General features: G+C 51.6%; 7 protein-coding genes across 7 annotated transcripts; 3 read left to right on the forward strand and 4 right to left on the reverse strand.

Moving 5' to 3' along the window:
* Positions 1-1,548: 1,548 nt before the first annotated feature.
* CPAR01_01041 (uncharacterized protein) lies at positions 1,549-2,400 on the forward strand (the record flags this gene model as incomplete). Its single annotated transcript, XM_060485331.1, has 2 exons — positions 1,549-2,015; positions 2,379-2,400. 2 exons carry the CDS (start codon positions 1,549-1,551, stop codon positions 2,398-2,400), a joined length of 489 nt encoding a protein of 162 aa, XP_060356188.1.
* A 1,852-nt stretch (positions 2,401-4,252) lies between these two features.
* CPAR01_01042 (heterokaryon incompatibility protein) lies at positions 4,253-6,054 on the reverse strand (the record flags this gene model as incomplete). The annotated part of the gene is made up of 4 exons (XM_060485332.1): positions 4,253-4,408; positions 4,561-5,518; positions 5,573-5,718; positions 5,821-6,054. The coding sequence occupies 4 exons, from the start codon at positions 6,052-6,054 to the stop codon at positions 4,253-4,255; spliced, it is 1,494 nt and encodes a 497-aa protein (XP_060356189.1).
* Positions 6,055-6,252: 198 nt separating this feature from the next.
* CPAR01_01043 (uncharacterized protein) lies at positions 6,253-7,301 on the reverse strand (the record flags this gene model as incomplete). Its single annotated transcript, XM_060485333.1, has 2 exons — positions 6,253-6,977; positions 7,229-7,301. 2 exons carry the CDS (start codon positions 7,299-7,301, stop codon positions 6,253-6,255), a joined length of 798 nt encoding a protein of 265 aa, XP_060356190.1.
* Positions 7,302-9,200: 1,899 nt separating this feature from the next.
* On the forward strand, positions 9,201-10,622 carry CPAR01_01044 (longiborneol synthase; the record flags this gene model as incomplete). Its single annotated transcript, XM_060485334.1, has 3 exons — positions 9,201-9,566; positions 9,710-10,185; positions 10,301-10,622. 3 exons carry the CDS (start codon positions 9,201-9,203, stop codon positions 10,620-10,622), a joined length of 1,164 nt encoding a protein of 387 aa, XP_060356191.1.
* Positions 10,623-13,034: 2,412 nt separating this feature from the next.
* Positions 13,035-14,225, forward strand: CPAR01_01045 (uncharacterized protein; the record flags this gene model as incomplete). The annotated part of the gene is made up of 1 exon (XM_060485335.1): positions 13,035-14,225. One exon carries the CDS (start codon positions 13,035-13,037, stop codon positions 14,223-14,225), a length of 1,191 nt encoding a protein of 396 aa, XP_060356192.1.
* Positions 14,226-14,674: 449 nt separating this feature from the next.
* Positions 14,675-16,359, reverse strand: CPAR01_01046 (uncharacterized protein; the record flags this gene model as incomplete). The annotated part of the gene is made up of 2 exons (XM_060485336.1): positions 14,675-16,211; positions 16,274-16,359. The coding sequence occupies 2 exons, from the start codon at positions 16,357-16,359 to the stop codon at positions 14,675-14,677; spliced, it is 1,623 nt and encodes a 540-aa protein (XP_060356193.1).
* Positions 16,360-17,229: 870 nt separating this feature from the next.
* On the reverse strand, positions 17,230-17,862 carry CPAR01_01047 (uncharacterized protein; the record flags this gene model as incomplete). Its single annotated transcript, XM_060485337.1, has 3 exons — positions 17,230-17,260; positions 17,309-17,677; positions 17,738-17,862. The coding sequence occupies 3 exons, from the start codon at positions 17,860-17,862 to the stop codon at positions 17,230-17,232; spliced, it is 525 nt and encodes a 174-aa protein (XP_060356194.1).
* Between the last annotated feature and the right edge of the window lie 1,191 nt (positions 17,863-19,053).

The following is a 19,053-nucleotide window of genomic DNA, read 5'->3' on the forward strand; positions in this document are numbered from 1 at the left end:
GGGGTCCTCTCTCCCTTGGGTTGTGCGACGTGGAAGGGTGTGTAAGGCTCGCGGGGGGTTAGGGGGCTTGTGGGGGGACTAGCCATCCCTTATAAAGATAAAGATCAAAGACTCTCATCGAAGAAAGCCGGATCTTGACCCCAAAATGTCTCAAAGCACGGTTGGCAGCGAGGCAGTTCGATTCGCTTTCCTTGGCATTTGGGCTGAGAAAGAAACAATCACAAGACAGTGGCACCTACCTACATTCTTGGGCGGGCTGTAGCTGTAGCTGTAGCTGACGGCTGGCGGCTGTGGTCGACGATGGACGGTGGCTGCGAGAAGAGGTTGCGCCTTGGACGCATGCAGTCAATGGAGGCGCACGACAAAAGCAAGGGAAATTCCCATCCGTGCCACCCTTTTCTTTTCGATCGATGGGAACGAGTGAGAAGGGCAGCAGGCAACAAATCGGCTCTAGACGTAAGACTTTGGGTCAAGCAGTCATTGCTTCTTCTTCCCTCCTTCTCGCGCCGCAAGTGGTAAAGTGTCTCTCGCTTTCGGGAGGGCCTAGAGGCCTAGAGCTGAGACGGCGGCTGGATCATCCCGCCCCAACATTCCAGAGGGTGCTGGCTTTTGGTGGCGTTAGTCTAGCTCACGGGAAACCGCGACACCGTTTTCAAAGATCAGCTCACCCAGGACCAAAGAATCCTCTTGGTTCGGGAGTATCACGAATAAGAAAAGAGCCCGCTAGATCGAGCGCCTGAGATTGGGGATCGAAACGCCGTTCCCCCGATCTTTCTCGTATAGTTTAGCACCCAAAGGCAAGAACGCGGGAGGCCTTGTGCCGCGATGACCCTAAGTATCCGCGCCGACATTGCCCAAAGGGAAAGCACATGCGAATATTCATCGACTTGCACCTCGCCGAAGGTCGAACTCGAGAGCCGAAGTCCACGTGGCGTTGTCGTCGTGTGGTTCGCATCTGGTAAAGTCTCGCCTCTCACCCGAAAGTCCGAGGTGGCCTACTTTATTCGTCGTGAAGAAAAGCCACAAAGATCATCCCCCGTGATGATTATTCACCATCTTGGCCGTTTGCCCTGCAGAGATGGAAGTTTCCGAGACATCCCTCAGGAGCAGATGTTCTGGAGCTCCTGTGGCTGTGGTATCACGATGTGACGATAGTAGCTCAACCCTGGAAATGGAGCCCTATTGTATATATAGGCCTAGAACGGCCTGAACATTCCTCCATCTTCTCTCCTTTTCGTTTTTCGTGTTTTTTTCTGCCCATTCATTCACTCAATGCATCCGCAGATTAGGATCTCTGATGCTACCTCGGGCCGTGAGTCAGGTTTGCATATGCTCGCCCGCATGCCGTTCAACAAACGAGACATTTTTCGGAGTGATGCAGGAAAAGGCAGGTTGGAGGCTCAAGGCAAGAAAAAAACAAAACAAGACTTTGTACAACCACACTCCCCATGCAGGGTTGCGGCACGGCCGAGGCCGTACCGTACGGATGTACGTGCGTGACAGTACGTGCGTGCGTGCGTGCGTGGGGTTCGGTTCGGTTGGTTTGGAATGGTTTGCATTGGATGGGATTGGATTAATGGGATGTTTCCTTCTTCTTCTTTCGTGCCACCGGCCGGCCAAGAGCTGCACGAAAGTCCTCAAACTGGGGAAAGATCTCCACTAAACAGTGATCTGAGCGGTTCGCTTCGCAAATCGCAACCCTCTCGCTGTTTCGCTTCTTATGCCACTCTGGTTGATCGGCCACCAATTTCTCTTTGTCATGTTCCGAGCGAACAAGAGGTGCCAAATCCAACCTCACACGCACTTTTGCGGGAGGAGAGGGGAACAAGAAATTGTGGGGTTTGCCGTTGGTGGTCGGATGTTTGGCGCGGCTCGAGTTTTGACGCTATAGTTGCATTTTTGCAATTCGTATCCGTAGAGCCTCAACACTTGGTAACACTCATTTCAATTGCATTAACACACCTTTCTCTCAAAATTCAACCGTCGCACTTCTTGACACGATGCGACACAATTTTGTCACTAGTTCCCCTATTCTTTGCGTCTTTTTCGTAGGAATTGCGACTTGTCAGAACTTGCATGCATACTCGAGTCGTGTCTCGCTGCCACTTGCTGATAATAAATAGCTCGAGCTTTTGGGTGGCTGGCTGGAGCAGAATCCTGTATGAACAGAAGAACGTATTCGTAGTTGGTCAGGACCATCACAACTCAAGTGTTGTTTGTGACGTTTTATGTGCGCGAGAATTCTCGCATGATCTGATGAGCAAAACCAAAGATATTCTGCCAACTCGCTCGCGGCTTGGTCGCCATGAGGTTGGCGAAGCAGATCAGTCTGTGTCTTTGAACAAGCTAGTTGGCGTTCAATTGTTGACTTCCATCAGTTCGAGCCCTCCTGCTCTGTAACGATCGCAAAGAGCGACTCAGAGAGAAAATATGAAAGATAACAATTACGAAAAATCCTGGGGACGAGAGACTCTCCGGACAATTCGGCTCCAAGAAGGCACCGTCGTTATCAGTTGACAATACTACTCCCGGACCAAACACGTCAATAATTCCGCACCTTCCGGAATATCAACTGAAAGTGACTTTGTAGACAAAAGGTGACTTTGGAGGCAAGTACATGATCGTCGTCAAAGAAACCATCTCCAACCGTCCAACGAAGCAGGGCCAAGTAGTAGCGGTGAAGAATTATCGTATGTGATTGCCACACCAACATGGGCCCCGACAAAGGGAGCAAAATCTCCAACATGGCCAACAGCACACATGTCCAGGTTATGGGGATGGGTTCATGCTGTTGGTTTTGGATGAGTGCGTTGGTGCAGGTTGGATGGCAAGCAAATATAGTTTCAGGTTGGACACGGAATACTGGACGGAATAGAAAGGTGGTGGCGCGTGCCAAACTGTCGGTTCCCTCGGTTAAGCGGTACGTTATTTCGCAACTGCAAGACCGTCAGGGAGAGGGAGAGAGGAGAGGTTGGTTTGTCTTTCTTTGTAAGTTTCGGTCGCTTGGCCGACTTACCTAGGAAAGTTCATGTAGTACGGATACTACTCCGTAAATGTTGGAGTGAGAAAACCTGCATATAAAACCCCGGGCCCCCTGTCCTGTGTACCGTACCCTGCCCGGCTGCACTTTGCTTCTTAAGCGGAATTGCCGCAGGAAAGCTGCATGATGCGCGCGCTGCAGCGATGCAGTACCTAGACGAGCTGCTAATACTGTCCTTTTTGCGTTTCTGCAACGAACAAAATTCCCTCAGTACGTAATCCGCCGGTCAGCAGGTCGCAAATCATGCAGGGCTAGTTCTTCCGGTAACCCTTGCATCTTCGAGTCCTTGGACTCTGATGATTCCATCGATTCCATACAGATACCTGTCCAAAGAAACCAGTCTATTTGGTTGGCGATGCCTGCAGAATGGCCCCTCTCTCATTCTCCAACAAAGAAGGGACAGGCAGAGAGAGAGGAAACAGCCCCCCCCCCCTTCCTTAGGCCCCCCGGAGTATCACTTATCATCGCACAGGATCCTGCATCACACTATTGGAGACCCAGCAGGAAAGCTTCACAAGTTCGCAAATCATTCCTCGCATTTGAGCTGGCCCGCTCTCCAATCTTCATATTTTGCAAAAAAGTCGAATCATTGGGGTCGCACGACATGGAGCCTGGGCGTGAAGTGGGCGGGGGGAGGGGGTTGATGTGATGTGATGCGATGGGTGTGTATTATGCTGGAGCTTCGGGAAACGCTCCAGTTTGACCCCGTTTCGTCCGAAATTCTTCAATACCACATGGCAAGCGTACCCGCGCATTCCGGACAGTGTTTGTGGGAAGGCGGCTCTTGGTATTTATATCACGACGGAACCGTACGTTTTTTTCGTCTCGTGCGCGCGCATGTGTTTGCGGGAAGAAAGGGAACAAAACGGCCACAAGCAAAACAGAAGAAAGAAAAGAAATATGTTCAAAGATCCTGCTAAAATGAAGCTAGAAGGAACTTTTGGGTATCCTCGTTACAACGCTAAGCCCTCCTTCCGTGGAATTCCCCTCCCATTACCCCTCAAACCATAAGCCTCCCTTCGGACATGGCTTGGCAGCATTCCAGGCTGGTCTACAACTCCTGCCTGCTACAAGTGAGGTCACTGAGGTGAGTGATAAGCACTTGACCATCCCATACCCGCCTGCTACCTTGACTCTCTCGCCGGGATCCTACTCAAATCTGGATCAGAACCCCGAACATCGCCAGTATCGATGGCACGCACGCCACGCCAATTACTTGGTGTCGGTGGATCGCGTGGACGAGGTCGCCCGGCTGCTTCCCGTCTCCTTGAGGATCTGGGCCTCCTCTAGTGCCTCTCGCTTTGCAAACTCATCGAGAAGCTTGTGCGCTGTCTCAAGAGGTAACTCGGCTATCATGGCCGATAGGTTCTACGGAAACCGGGTCAGTCGATCGAGATCTCTTCATGCAGAGGTTTACGGCCGTAAGGGGGGCGAAGTAGGTGAGGCGAGCGTTACAGCGCCGGCCGGAGGCTTAGCCTGAAGGCCAAAATTCCAGAAGAACGGTACGGTGAGGTACTTACCGCGGGGAAGATGTCGGACGGATGATACTTAAATTCCTCCATCATGCGGTTCAAGCGAAGTACCTGCTTCCACGGAACAATGGTGTCTCCAATCAAAAAGGTAGGGAACCTTGCCATGGCGAGCTCTTCAAGGATCCAGCGACGTTGAAAGTAGGAACGGCCCATGAAGTCGTTGGCACCGGCCCAATGCGGCATCAGGAACGGAATCTCGCCGTCGGGACCAGGAGCCCATAGAGACGCAATGGGGACCGCCCACTTGTGAAATGGCGCGTAGTCTTCGGGGTGCTTTTCGCGGTCGCCGGGGTCGCCCCAGTGGGGCGGCATAGCGTCCTCGATCCGCGCAAGAGCGGCCATGGCCTCATCGGTGTCGTCCCTCTTGTCGCCCAGCCACCCGACGACAAGCTCCGCGTTGCGATAGATGTTACGCATGTCCGTGTGCTGCTTGGACTTTTCCACGTCGTCACGTTGGTTGACGCAGAGGAAGTCGCACCACACCCTCAAACACCTCGACTCCAAGTCACTCTGACGTGAGCTACCGAGACCGAAGAGCTGCCTAAGCCATCTCGGGGCGCCGTGAGGCCGCCTGGCCGGCGTCCTCTGGAAGCGCTGCGAGATAGTCGGATAGAAGACGGCGCGGACCTGCTTCAGTGCCTGAGCCAGATGAGCCGTGATAGTGACGGCATGGCCGCCCACGAAGATCTTTTCGGTCTCGGCCGCGTCGCCATAGAGTGACGAGAGGGCGATGTACTCGCGGGACAGCTCATCCGTCAGGCGAACTGTGACGAGCCGACACTCGACTGGATCGCTGAGGCTGCGCGCGGACTGAATCTCAAGCAGGCGGATCTCACGCCTCGAAGGGTCCAGACGCCGATATTGAATGCTCATCTTAATGGCAGCAATGCTCTGGTTCGGTTCGGCGGAGCGAGCGAGCGAGCGAGTGAGCGGGATCGGGCGAGAACTTGGCCAAGCAGGAGACAGCAACAAACAGTTGTCTCGATTGTTCACCCCTCACAGATTCTGTGTAAGATACCGGTATCCGTATGTGCTTTTTTCCTGTCTCTGATGTGCCGATTCCTGTGCTCCAGATTCGGTCTCAGGTGAGGGCCTGTTGCTACCGGTATCTCCCTCTCTCTTCTTCTCCAGTTTCTGCAGGTTGAGCTGTAGGAGAGTGGAAAGGGTGGCAGGGCAGGGGTGGGTTTCCAACACTCAGTCTCACACTCAGTTTCCGAGAGTAAGGTAGGTATTACGAAGTATCCGTACGGGTCTGCTGCTGCTGCTGCTGCTGACAGGATTTGACTTGACTTGCGGCGTGTGAGTGTCTGGGTCGCACACCAACAATGCAACGGCAGGGCGAATCTGAAGCGCGTCCAGCGCAGAAGTGAGGACTCCGAACGGGACGCCGGCGTTTATACCAAGAAGGCGCAGATGCGGGCCCAGCGGCTTGGGCAGGGGATCTCTGGGGGCATCGATGCTGTCGGCTGTTCCCAATGCCATGCTCGGGTTGAGATTTTCATAGCACAGGGGTCCAGACTCCAGCCAGACATTCCAGCGAGACAGAGAGAAGCCGAAAAAGACGGGCACGGCGTGCCAATGGGGCGTAAAGGTCGACGAAGTTCGACGGGATACGGCTAGCTTCCCCCTCCTTCAGAAGGAGACGGGCTCACGCTATCCAGGGGTCGCAGGTGGGAAGGTTCAAGGTTCAAGGGGAAGAGGGAGGGGGTGTGTGTCGTAACTAAGTCTTGATGCGTGGTTGTGTGCTTGTGGACTGGTGGTCGTGGTGGAGCGTGGATGCGTGTGGTGGTCGCCATCAGAGACATTCGGGAACATTTCCAAGGAGAGCGGCACGGCACTCGTACTGACAGCAGCGTGGCGAGCGGCTGGTCTATCGGTTCGGTCATTGCTTTGAATAGTGACACAATTTGACGAGATGGTGGACGGGGAACAATGAAGCTGGATGACAGATGCACCACGCAACCAGCACGCGAAGTTGAACTTTGTGGTGAGTTGAGCAAAGAGCACATACGTACTGTGCAGTAGACGGCAGCAAAAGGGAAAGAACCCTTGCTTGGCGTTGCTTGCCTGGTTCTGGCTTTGGCTGCCTGCTACGTACCCTATGACCCGGCATGGACCCGGTGGAGAAGGCGACGGCTGAAAACGGCCACTTCTCTGCTGCATTTGTGCAGAGACCCAACGTACCAAGAAGACCTTGTGGATTTCCCATTTACCTGTGGAGGGCAACGGAACACTTTCGTCAGGACACGACACGCACGCAAAGCCGCAAGTTCGCGTAACGTACGGAGTAAGCAAGGTGGTGGCAGGCTTGCACGCTTGGTAAGGTAGGACAACCAGACCCAGAGCATCGAGTGGGCAGAAAAATAGGTCATGGACCATCCATGGTAATTCAAATGTTCGGCGATCTAAAAGCCAAAGCAAGGTTTTTCCAGGTTTCTCGCTCCGATGCCTCGACCATTCTGCAAACGCAATCTCCCTCCTCCGACTGAGACCCCCTCCGAATGGTGAATCTGCGCCCCTCCGCCATCCGGCAATTCGCGTGTTCGTGCGCGTGTTCGTCTGATTCGAATGATTCCATACAACGGCCGCAACAGCCACATAGTCACCAAGTGAACAAGCAACTACGCCGTAACTGTCCACAGTTCCAGACCCGTACGGCTCACGGAACGCCGAAGCTGAGACGGGACCAGAGGGAATGGGACGGAACACCTAGCGAAAGCGGCAGCCATCTTTGTGTGTATTGGAGCTTTACTGCTCTGGGTTTGGGAGAGTCTGTGAGTGCAGCGTGCCACCCCGCCCACCCCAGCACCAAGGCACGAAGCCACGGCATGGCTCCAAGGCATGGCCCGCAGCCACCTACTTGGTCCTTTACGGCTACCGCATTACGGCTCTGATGGGATGGATTTCATGGATGGATTACGATTACCTATGGGTAGCCTGTACGGATACTGTGTAAGGATAGGCAAGCGGTTCGTACACAGTAGGAGAGCCCCTTTTCCACTTGGCAACCGTTGGCGGGCACAATTGGACCCGTCCTGACAGTAAGGTAGGCACTCCGTACTGGGTTGAATGCTAGGTTTGTGTGCTGGGTACGGAGTGTATGGAGGAGCAATTTGGAGATGATCATGTCATGTTTGGGAAGCCAATGTTCGCACGACCCCAGATGACCCCCACTTCCTTCTTGCGACCTGCGTGCATGGGATGGCAGGTACGGAGTAACACAGGCCCTGACAGACGCGGACGGCTCTTGCGCTCTTGGGTGGGCTCCTCTTTTATCTTCTCTTTTTCTGGGACCCGTTCCTGCCGTCCCACCATCTCCTGACTCGGGGCTACCATGTTCCTTGCTGACTACAAACTCACGTGCGTCGTCATCGCCGCACCGCACGCCGCAACTTCGCAACTCCCCCTCCGAAAATATGCCATGCTTCCCGTCTTTGACACTGCCCTAAGCCACCTCTCTTGCGGTCTTACTACGCTGCACATATATCGTCAACCCGGGAATACACCCATTTTAGGCACACTTGGGGAAACCTGGCCGTCAACAGCTTCACATCCATGGTACATGATGCGATCCGGGAGTTGATGCGGTTTCGGGATGATCTCACAATCAAACCCCCCTCCACGGAGTCGCCTACGGAGCACACTACCTCACCCACACAATCCCTTACATCCAGCACCATGACAGCACACCACTCTTGTGACCTCAAGTCTGGACTCTGTAGTGTAGTCTGTACCCGAGACTGCGTATCGGCACTCGACCTTAGTTCACTTGATATCTCCTGGCACCATGATCCATCGCCTACTGCGTGGTTGGTCTCCGTCACGGACCTTCCTCCGTCCACTCTCGCACAAACTTTGTACACCACCACCACCATCTTTCTCTTGCTGCATTGCATGGCCACGATCCTTGGGAATGCTTGCCCATTCTCCACTAACAACTTGTCAACCCGGTCCAGCCTGGGTAATGTCCTCCCTAGGGGCCCCGGCTAGACCGCGGTACCAATGCACATTGTAGCGTGTGTACACGAAAGTAGTGTACCTCCAACAACGAAGGACAAACCTGCAGCGTTGTTGAACTAGCAACTGGGACTAAGCCCACTCTGCTCTTAACCCTCTCCACATGCCACACGAGCCAACGGCGAACCGTCAAACGGTTTGGTTTGACCTAGGGATGAGGGAGCGATGGCTGGCGATCGAGGTATCAAATCGCACCGTATTTTCTCTCACTTTGCCCTGATGCCACTATTCCTTACCTCTTCCAGATCGTTGCCTCGCTCACCACCTCACCATTGCCGCCGTAGCCAAACCTGGACCGCCGAATGCCTCCTCCTTCTCCTTCGCCCCGGCACCTCGCTCGAAACGGAAACCTCTCGATGCCCTGCCACCCACATGCCTTTCATATCGACCTCCCTGTCCATGGGAGCATCTCGAGCCCATGTTAGGAATAAAAAGCCCAGGTCTCCCCCGTCAAGAGGTTTCATGGATATGGTCATTAGCTTCTTGTCTGTGCTTCTTCTAGACTAAACTCTACCTACACCGACAATTCATATCCAGTATTAACCGCCCTTACTAACCCACCGCCCTTCCTCTAGAGCTCGCTCCTCTTGAGCTCTCACTTGTTGCCCTTAATGTCCACCTCGCCCAAGATTATGGTCAGCCCTCCCGGTCTCAGCCCTGGAGGAATCAACAGCGCCGCTGTTTCGGTTGCCCAGCCGTGGCTCCGGATGCTCAGCTCCGTGTGGGGAATGTGCGCCCCGAAGCGAATCCGCCTCGAAGATGACCTGGCAAAGGAGCCCAAGCGGCTGGCTGCCCTCTGCAAGCCCATTTGCAAACAGATGCTCGAGGACCTCAAGTACCCTGGCGTCCCACGGGTCAAGCGCGAGTCCGTCGAAGCGCTGCTGAAATATATGCACAAGAGAGCCGTCGAGATCGGATGGCCACTCGATACCCCTCTGTCCCAGAAGGGGTTCCGCTTGGGCTTCTCACTAGCTGCGGTATGTATCCCACCTCCTTACCATTCATGCTACCCTAAAGCCACGTTTTGACGTTTGAATAATACCTCGTTTTTATTTTGGTATTCTCCATGGATTAAAATGTGATTGTGATAAGTAGCGTGCTGACGGAACACCCGTAACAGATGTGCCATCCCCGTCACCCGATAGAGGTACAGGGTTATGTTGGGCTCTTCACCTGGCTCGTCGTTCAGTACGACGACATCGTGGGCCAGAATGAAGGCGGCATGGACGAGGCCCAGCACTTCCAGCGGCGCTTCCTCAACGGCGAGACCCAGCCCAACGCCATGCTCGAAGGGCTGGCGGGCCTGCTGCGTCAGGCTCCTGACATTTTTGACCCCGTCATGGCCAGCCTGTTGCAAATCTCGGCTCTCAAATTCATGACTTGCAACCTGCTCGAGCGTCACGATGGCTTCCAGAACATGAAGACCACGCGGGGCGCCGGGATCAAGTTCCCCGACTTCCTGCGCGACCTGGCTGGCATAAACGTGGCGTACGCCGTCTTCTGCTTCCCCAAAGCCCAATACCCGGACGTGAGTCAATACCTGGAGGCCATTCCTGACATGGCCAGGGTGATCGACATTTCGAACGACGTTTTCTCGTAAGTCATTCACCCCCCCCCCCCGCCAATATCTATAACACACGGACACTTTTTAGTGTATGTTTGCTTTTTCTTCATCCATCGACGTATGTCTGACCGCGTGCCTTTTTATCAGCTTCTACAAGGAGGAACTTGGCGGCGAGACCAGGAATTATATTCACAACCGCCGTATGGCAACCGGCAAGGATGTCTTCGCAGTCCTCGAAGATGTCGCCACCGACACGGTAGATGCCGCCAACAGAGCCTCCGCCATCCTCAAGGGGAGGGGCACGTACGAGCAGTCTATGCAGGAGTGCGCCCGAGGCTTCCACGCCATGCACACATCGAACCCACGGTACAAGATGGCTGATATGGACTTGGCCGAGGAGCATCCTCTGGCTCCGTACGAACATCTCATGGCGGAGATCTTTGGCGGTCATGAAAAGGTGAAGGCATGAAGCTTCGCAAGCTTTGCCCTTCTTCCCCTTTTGTGACTTACACAACCACACACACTGTTTACGATTTGATGTTGTTGCGATTTGGAAGCAGCATGAGATACCTACTGGGAGGCATTCTGATTATTTATTGTTCGGTTTTGTTTCTATTTCTTTGGTACGAAGGTTTGACTATCGATCTGTCTTGTCGTTGGTGTGGCTGTTTTGTTTTTATCGACTGCATGGATGAGCACGCTGAGCGACTGAACGTAGCATTTGCAATCTTAGGTTATCGGATATCTGTAGTGCCGAGCGAGAAAGTTTTGTACTATTTACGAGAGAGAGCGAAAAAGAGCTTGTCCTTTTTTTGTTCTTTTTTATGATTTTCAACAAATGTATCCGTACAACTCACAAACTCAATTAATGAACACTACACCTCCTCCATCTTGCTCAGGAAACTTTTGTCCATTGTGTGTTTGCTTTCTTGATCTGTACATAATTTCGTTAGTGCGCCTCTCATACGAGGATTAGTGTACTGTCGTAAGAAGGATTCGATCCCCTGAAAAAGACCACACAAACTTCCAGCTTTGGTGATCGACCACACCCCCCTTTTGCGGTTGCCCAAGCGAAAAACCCCCCCTCCCCTCCGAACCACTTGTCAGCCAGCTCCGGTTCGGTTTAGTTATGCGCTTGTGCAAGGGTCCTGGCCAATCATCCCAGAAAATTCACGAGTCGGATACCGGACTAAAGAGCGTGGCTTTCGCCAAGTCGACAAGGTCTCTTACTCTTTTTGCATTACCAAAAAAGGAGAAAAAATGGGTTTGTGCTGGGCATCACCAGATCAAAAAGAAAGAGGATTTTCCGGCAATTGGTATTTGACTCATGTGACTCGTCATTTTCCTTGCAAGGCTTCGTTCGATACCCGCGCCGATAATATATCACTCATCAAACGTCACCACAATGGAGACCTGAAGCGCCCTTTTTGTTGTCTCCCTTCTCCAGGAAATTTTGGCGATGCTACCTGTATCATTATGCACATCATCGAAGAAAATCAAAAAGAGGAAAAGCCTCCCTTTTTTTTAATCTAGGGTTTTGTCCGATGGACCGACAGAGTTTGCGGGAAGAGCCGCTCCCTCGCCACGGGACCCGGGGGTTGCGGAGCTCTCACTACCTTACCCCCTTTGGACCCAGCAAACTTATTGTGCAGGGTAATTAAGTATGATCATTTGGGAAAGGGGGGATCACCACGCATCCCACGTAATAGTTGTAACCCTCTGGAAACGACGGCACAACGTGACAAAACCCCATTCTCCCAGACTTATATGCATTTTTGATACGAGTACTCCGTACGGGATGCTCTTTTCGGACATGGCCATGTTCTGGAACAATTCTAGATCAGCAGTCCCAGTCATCCATGGAGCAAACTTCGAGTTTGGCGAATTAAAGGCACACCGATACTTGAATCAGGTGTGTTTGCTTGTAATCTTGCAAAATGTTGAGTTGCCGGGCCCCCGATAATTAACCCCCAGCTTGTTTGTTGAGTTGTGTAACCGGCATGGGGGGGCTTCCGAGGATCTTAATTAGTCTCGAAAACCGGTTACGTCAGAGGCCATTGCAAAGCTTTACTAGGTATGATTCTTTAAGTGGCTTGCTTTACTCTGAAGTCGTCTAAGTCCTTTCTTTGCCTATAAGTTTTGATCTGCTGACAAATTTCGAAGCCAATAAACTTCATGTAGAAGACAAAGCAGAGCGAAACGGCACTCCGTCTCAAACGGCATTGTGTTCAAAGAAAAGCCAAAGACTTGCTCTGGTCTCTTCTTGTCTGTTTCCTAGTTGTCCTGTTACTCCTGACCTTCTCTGCACTGCGCACTTCAGCTTGCTCGTCATAAGGAAATTTCTATCTACGAAGAAAACCAAGTTACAAGGTGGTCTGAGCAGGAATCTTCAAATCAGATGAGAATGTGAATGCACTAAGAAGCGGCATCTCGAGTGGGGACGAAGCCCAAGAGGACGAGTTTGAGAACCAGGATAGACTACTATATCACTTATGACACTTTCGAATTTCTTCCCAGAACAAAAACATGAAAGCCGAGTTGAGTGTGGTCTGGCGTACCGTTTGATGTCACAATCAAGCTTCAGACCTGGGCTCCTTCGAGGTCCCGAGTTCAAGGCCATGAATCTCTTCTCAATTTTTTCTTTTCTCTTTTTGATGAACTAGAACGATGAAGAAGTCGGGCGTTATCTATTGCAGAATCCAATAGTCGCTACGATGTTATACAAAAGACGAGCACAATGACAACTTCGAGCCACTCCTTCATCAGCAACTCACCAGCAACTCACCAGCAACTCACCAGCAACTCATCGTCAACTCATCAGATTTGTGACTCGTGTACCGTAAACACATAAGTAGACAACAGCAACTCGCAACTCAGCACCATGGAATATTCGATGCCAGTTGATCAGGGAACCCGAAACCCTGTCAGAGAAGAGTCCCAGAACATAGCTCCCCAGTATCAGGAGGTGGAAAAATGTCATCACCCTCCCTTCCCGAAGCCTTCTCACATTCTCTTACTTACGACTTCCCGGGATTTACCGCCTTACCGCCCTCTGTTCGTCGGGATGTATGCTGCGACACCTCTGTTGAACCTCACCTGCAGAAGCTTTTACTGGTGCAACCAGCTTCGACCGCAGCAAGAGGTGGCTCGATGTGAATTTGTCCAACTTTTCCTAGGCGCGCTGGCCGTATCTAAAGCCTGGTATGCTCTTACCAACGAGGAGCTCGAAGCATTCGAGCAAAGTCGATACTCGCGGATGGAAGTCGAGTCCTTGGCGCGTCAACTCGAAGACTCGTTGCACCAAATGATGGTTCGCCTTGACGATTTCTTCTTCTTTGGGGCTTTGACAAGATACCCCCACAAGCCAATTGGCACTAACATTCCCAGGTACTCGCACGTGGAGTTGTGCACAGGCTTTGGTCATTTGAGAGACGACTTTGGGAAAACCTGTTTTGCAGATACAGAACGTGTTTATGAGGCGGGCAGGTGGTTTGCCAAAATTCGACTCTTTCCCAAAATACGTTACGACGAGAATCTGACCAACAGGGTCAATCGCATTTCGTTTGAGAAGAACGTCGCGTCTCTGATTCATGAGATGGTACATGCCTACCTACAAATGTTTGTTTGTCGACGTTCTCAATGTAGCAGGAATCTACTAAACACGACAGGCCTGACTGGCCATGGTCCAACATTCATGAAGATGTTTGGATTGATCATGGAAACTGTTCGAACATGGCATCCTTCCCTCGAGTACGTGGGTCAAGATAGATGCGATGAGGGCACATGTTTTGACAGAGTCAATCACGACTATGAGCAAAGAGCTATTGAGGCCTATAAGAAGACAGGCAAACATAAAGGATATCTTCCTCTGAGATCGGACAGCCCCAAAACGCTCATCCGGATCGTCAAAGAAGACCTCCCCAATGGAGATTGCTTCTTCCACGTGGTTTATTCTGACCCTCAACAGCAAATCGATCCAGACGCAGAATACGTGGACGATGAGAACGATGGCGGTTATGACGACAGTGAGGAATATGAGGAGGATGAAGATGACGAGATGAATGATTTGTAGGAGGCCACAGATGGGTATGGCTCAGTCTGGCGTGGCAGTATTAGTGCGTTTGTAAACGGAGTTGGTAGGTGCGAACTTTGCATTCGGAAGGAAATGGAGGTTTCTGGTTTTTTGGGTTTGCTTTGATTCTTTGAAATTCAGATAGAGGAACTGCGTTGTTTTCTTCCGGTATGTTTCGGAGTGTTTCAAGATCATAGTTGCATTATTCCTTTATTCTGTCCCCGCATGAATTCCCTTTTGGACCATGGACCTTTGGAGTAAGAGGTGGTGTTTCTTCTCCTTCTTTGATGCCGTCATTCAGCCTCCCTTAGCGGTTGTATTGTATTGACTCATAGTACCATTACTAAGGGCATCATTCTCCCTTCTTCATTCGTGACAGGTCTTATCTATACATCTATACAGCGTAAACATCATTTCAATCCATCACTCTATCCAAGCCGGCATCCTCCCTATGCATCCGGCACGTACACGCCATCCTTGCAGAGAACGACAATCTTCTTGAAGAACCGACGCCATTCCAGCGGGTCTCCCTTAATCTTCACGAACCGAATATCCAGCAGCTCCTGCTCCTCGGGCAGCTTGTGCTTGTCGACGTGGATCTCGCCATGCAGCGACTGTCGACGCGCGTCGAGCGTCTTGACCTTGATGATGACGATGTGGTCCGAGTACAAATTCGGCGTGACGGGCGGCAGCGGGACGTTGAGCTGGTGCAGGGCGTCGCTGAGCATTTGCACGATGAGCTGGGGCGGCACGTGAGAGAAGAAGCGTGTGAGGGACTCGAACGGCACGATGTCGCGGAAGCGACGGGCCGCTTGGGTAAGTGTTAGAGGGACACCAGGGGTCTGCGAGAACTGGCTGATGGAAGGCTCCTCTGCGAGGGATTCCATGAACAAGCGCCGGTTAGCGACACCGCTCACACTTCGGGTCAGAGGTTGTGTGGAGGAGACGGCAATGGGGTTCATGACTTTGAGGGCAGGGCGCTCCCAATCCCACGCGACGTCGTTGATGGGTGTTTCAGGCTGGGTGAAGGAGACCTTGCCGGCGCTATCCATATCCATGGGATCACTGCTGGACGGGTTGCCTTGGGAGGCTGTAGGTTGCTGGTTGAAATCGATCTTGAGACTTTCTAGCATCTGCGTGGCCAAGTTGATCGGGTCGGAAATCGTGCCGTCCGATGTCAAATGTGGGTTTTGCCTGGTATACCACGGGTGTTGTCGGATCTGTCGAAAAGAGAAGCGTTTGCTCGGGTCAATATTCATCATGCCTCGAAGCAGCGACAAGGTATCTGACGGTATCCTCCCCCAAAGCGCATCTGTGCTGCGGCCGTTCGTTCGCACGTACTCCTGGTACTCCCAACTACCTTTCGACGGCTCATCCCAGGGCGTGTTGCCAACCAAGAGTACGAAGAGAATAACACCGCATGACCAGATGTCAACGAGATCTGGCGAGTACTTGATTGCGTCCGGGGATGCCTTCTTCTCTGCCTTGCCGCACGCGAGGATCTCAGGCGCGATGTATGGTGGACTCCCGCAAAGGGTGGAACTCGTCTTTCGTTGACCCTTATACTCGAACATGGTTGACATGCCAAAGTCAGCGAGCTTCAGGCTTCCCGTCTCGGATAGCAGAATGTTTTCAGGCTTCAGATCTCGGTGCGCCACGCCCTTCGAGTGGATAAAGCTCACGCCGCTGATGAGCTGCAGAAAGTAGAGGTGAGCAATGTTCTCGTGAACGCCCACGTCTGCCTCAATCTTGTCGAAGAGGTCGCCTCCATCGGCAAACTCCATGGCAATCCATCGCCAATTGCTGTCCTCTCCCGAAGCGAACCACTCAATGATGTTCGGGTGCTGGCCGACATGTGAATGGAGTGACACCTCCATGAGGAGCTGCTTTGCCGACACGCGGCCATGCTTGACGGCGTAACCCTTGTGGATGAATTTGACAGCGAAGACGGGCGTGTTTGCGTCCAGAGGAACAGCTTTCTTGATTCTGGATGCCCACAGTCAGTGGCGGGGTTCATCGGACGTGAGGTTGAGGGGTAAATTTCCTACGATGCATAAGCCCCTCGCCCAATAGTCTTTGAGATGACCCTGAAGGGCAAGTCGCTGGGCAGAGGGTCCAGCTGTGATTGCTGCATCTTTGCTGAGTGAGACGAGAATACAGATGGTTTTGGGAGAGAGTCTGCGGCAGACTAATTCATGACTGAGACCGAGCGAGCACAGGGGAAATGGAATGGCGAGTAGGGATATCGATTCACGGTGCTGTCAGGCAAACGATGCCAGGCAAAATGAAATGGATAGATGACGTATCAAGCTAGCGTAGGGCGAATTCCGCACAAAGGGTCCAAGGGTCCAGCATCAACAAGAACTCACTATGTTGATTGAGGTGTATGTCTTGGGTCGTTTGTCCCCCCGCGGTGGCACTTTGGAGCGCGTCTTGACCGCGTAAAGAGCTTTTGGCGTGTTTTGTTTGGAGTCATGGAAGGTGTTTTATTGCCGCCTGCATCAACGCGAATTCATTGGCCGATAAGCCCTCTTATCGCGGTTGCTGCAGTGTTGGTCAGGTAAACAGTCCGCCGCCACTGCTCCAACACACCCCTCCAAAGCAGCAGGATCCCTGCACTATAGTGTCGCCGCTTTTGCGGCCAAAACTAACCTCCCAGCAAGACCAATAAGCTATCAAGTCACCTTGTAAGGTGATCACTAGCACCTCAATGATAACAGGTCTAGAAAATGAATTGCGATCTGATTATTGTATTCGCCAATCTAAGGCCTGGAAACCCCTCAGTCTCTCTCCCCTTTCCATCTCCGCCAAGAAATTAAACTGCAAGCAACTGGAGCCCCAAGCTCTCGTACAAGAGTTCAGCAATCGGATGCGGCGGCTGGTCAATTTGTGCGAATCAGTAGAACTATTCTCTCTGTTCTTTAGAACAGAATTTTCGCGTAATGAAAGAACAGTGCTCCTGCCTCAGCCTCAGTTGATCACTTAGCCGCATCAAAACGCCTGCCTAGACTCGGTTACGTCGGCGGCGCAATTCCCTGCAGAATGTTAGAATAGTAACTACATAAACATGTCATTACACTTACTTGGCCGTCTTGTTGGTCAGTCCATAGTCACATCGACAGGCCCAGCATATCTTGAAAGGGCATCTGGGGCAGGTATGGATGTGCTTGGTTTGCATCCTCTTGCAGACATCACAACGATGACCTGCTTCATAAAGCGTTTCCCACAAATAGTGGTTATGGAATCCGACCAAGCAAACGGTCGGGTCTCGCTTGTATTGCTTTGTTGTGGCAACTTCTTTCTTCTCGGCTGCTTTCTTGGGCAGAACGACCTGTCCTCCGTTGGGGCTGGTCGTATTGTGAGTTGTCTGCACATCGGGCTGAGTGTTGTTCAATGAAGGGGTCGAGGCGATGGCCTGGTGCTCGGATGAGGAGTTTGTGGCACTAAGAAGTCTTGATTGAGTTAATTTCTCAGTGAATTTCCGCCAGAGGTAATAGGAAGGTGTGACTTACGTAGTTACGCCATCTTTCTGGACGCTATCACGTTTACGTTTACAAACGCAGCCTTCCCATAAGCAAAGGTGTTTCATCTCCTCAATCGGTTCAGGATCGAACTCGATCAGATCTTCCTCATCCATCTTCTCAGATTGTCGGAAAAGCTGAATATTACCGATTAAGAATGATGGTGCGGAAAATAATGTCGGATTCCCAGACTTGTGAAGCTGAGGTGAGATAAGTTTGGAAGGTGTAAGGGCAAGAAGGCCTGAGAAGAGATGGAAAAAAAAAGGGGGGGGGGGGGAGTCGAAAAGTAGGAAGGAGCGTGGCTTCCTTCACTGCTTTGTACAATGCTAAAGCACTTTATTCTGAAGTGAATATGCTGCAAAAAGCGAGAGGTTCCATAGACCAGACTTATTTAACACTGCTTGTATTATGGGTGCTTTAGAACTATTGCTTAACAGGTGAGCACATTGCATACCTACGTAAAGAAGAAATGATCGTTGACATTAAACTCAATTTAAGTTCATCTCCTCAAAATGTGGTATATATGCCAGCTTCGATATCACTTATACTTGAGCCTGCAGAGCAGATATGAATAGGGGTAATTTTGATCTTTTAACGTGGTATCGATGCTCACGAGGACCTGAACTTGATGCCAAGAAAGGAAGGGCATGACCATTAAGTACCTACCCAAAACCAAGCCACTGAAGGAAGACATTCTACCTATTGACACAAAGTAAAGGCTCTGTACTGCAACTTTGCAGTTCAGGCGTTCCTAGTAGCTGATAATCAAATATATCATTTGCTGGAAACTTGTGTATAAGGGTACGATGCTTTCCTTTGATTGGACACATTCATTGCTCGGTGGAATAAATGCCCAACTACGCAGGGCTGAAATAGCGAATTCCCTCAAACTGCAGCACCGTGGCCTCTGCCTAAGTCACTAGGTATCACAAGGTGACCAGTGATTCCGTAAATCACAGACGGCCAATCGCAAAGTACATACTCAATTGAAAACGTATGTTCAATCCGCTCTTAGAAAATAAAAACCTTTCATAAGTCATGCTTGATTCAGAAGAAATTATTGACCCATTGAACGTGTAGAAATCGGGGTAAAGAAGGTGCGATTAAGGCTCGAATTAAGATGTAAGGTGAGGTCGTTGGTTCGTACTCGCCGTTGACTTTGGTTACGGCAGCGACGACGCTAGTCCAAAGGCGGGTGCCAAAGTCAGCGCGTCGCCCAGGTACCAGCGTCTCCGATTCCCCATCCCTGCCCTTCTCGCCCTACAGAACAGTTGCCTTCTGTTGTTCTTGACGCTGCAAGCTTCCAA

Source organism: Colletotrichum paranaense (assembly GCF_030867605.1).
Source record: "Colletotrichum paranaense strain IMI 384185 chromosome Unknown Scaffold_1.1, whole genome shotgun sequence".
NCBI classification, from domain to species: Eukaryota; Fungi; Ascomycota; class Sordariomycetes; order Glomerellales; family Glomerellaceae; genus Colletotrichum; species Colletotrichum paranaense.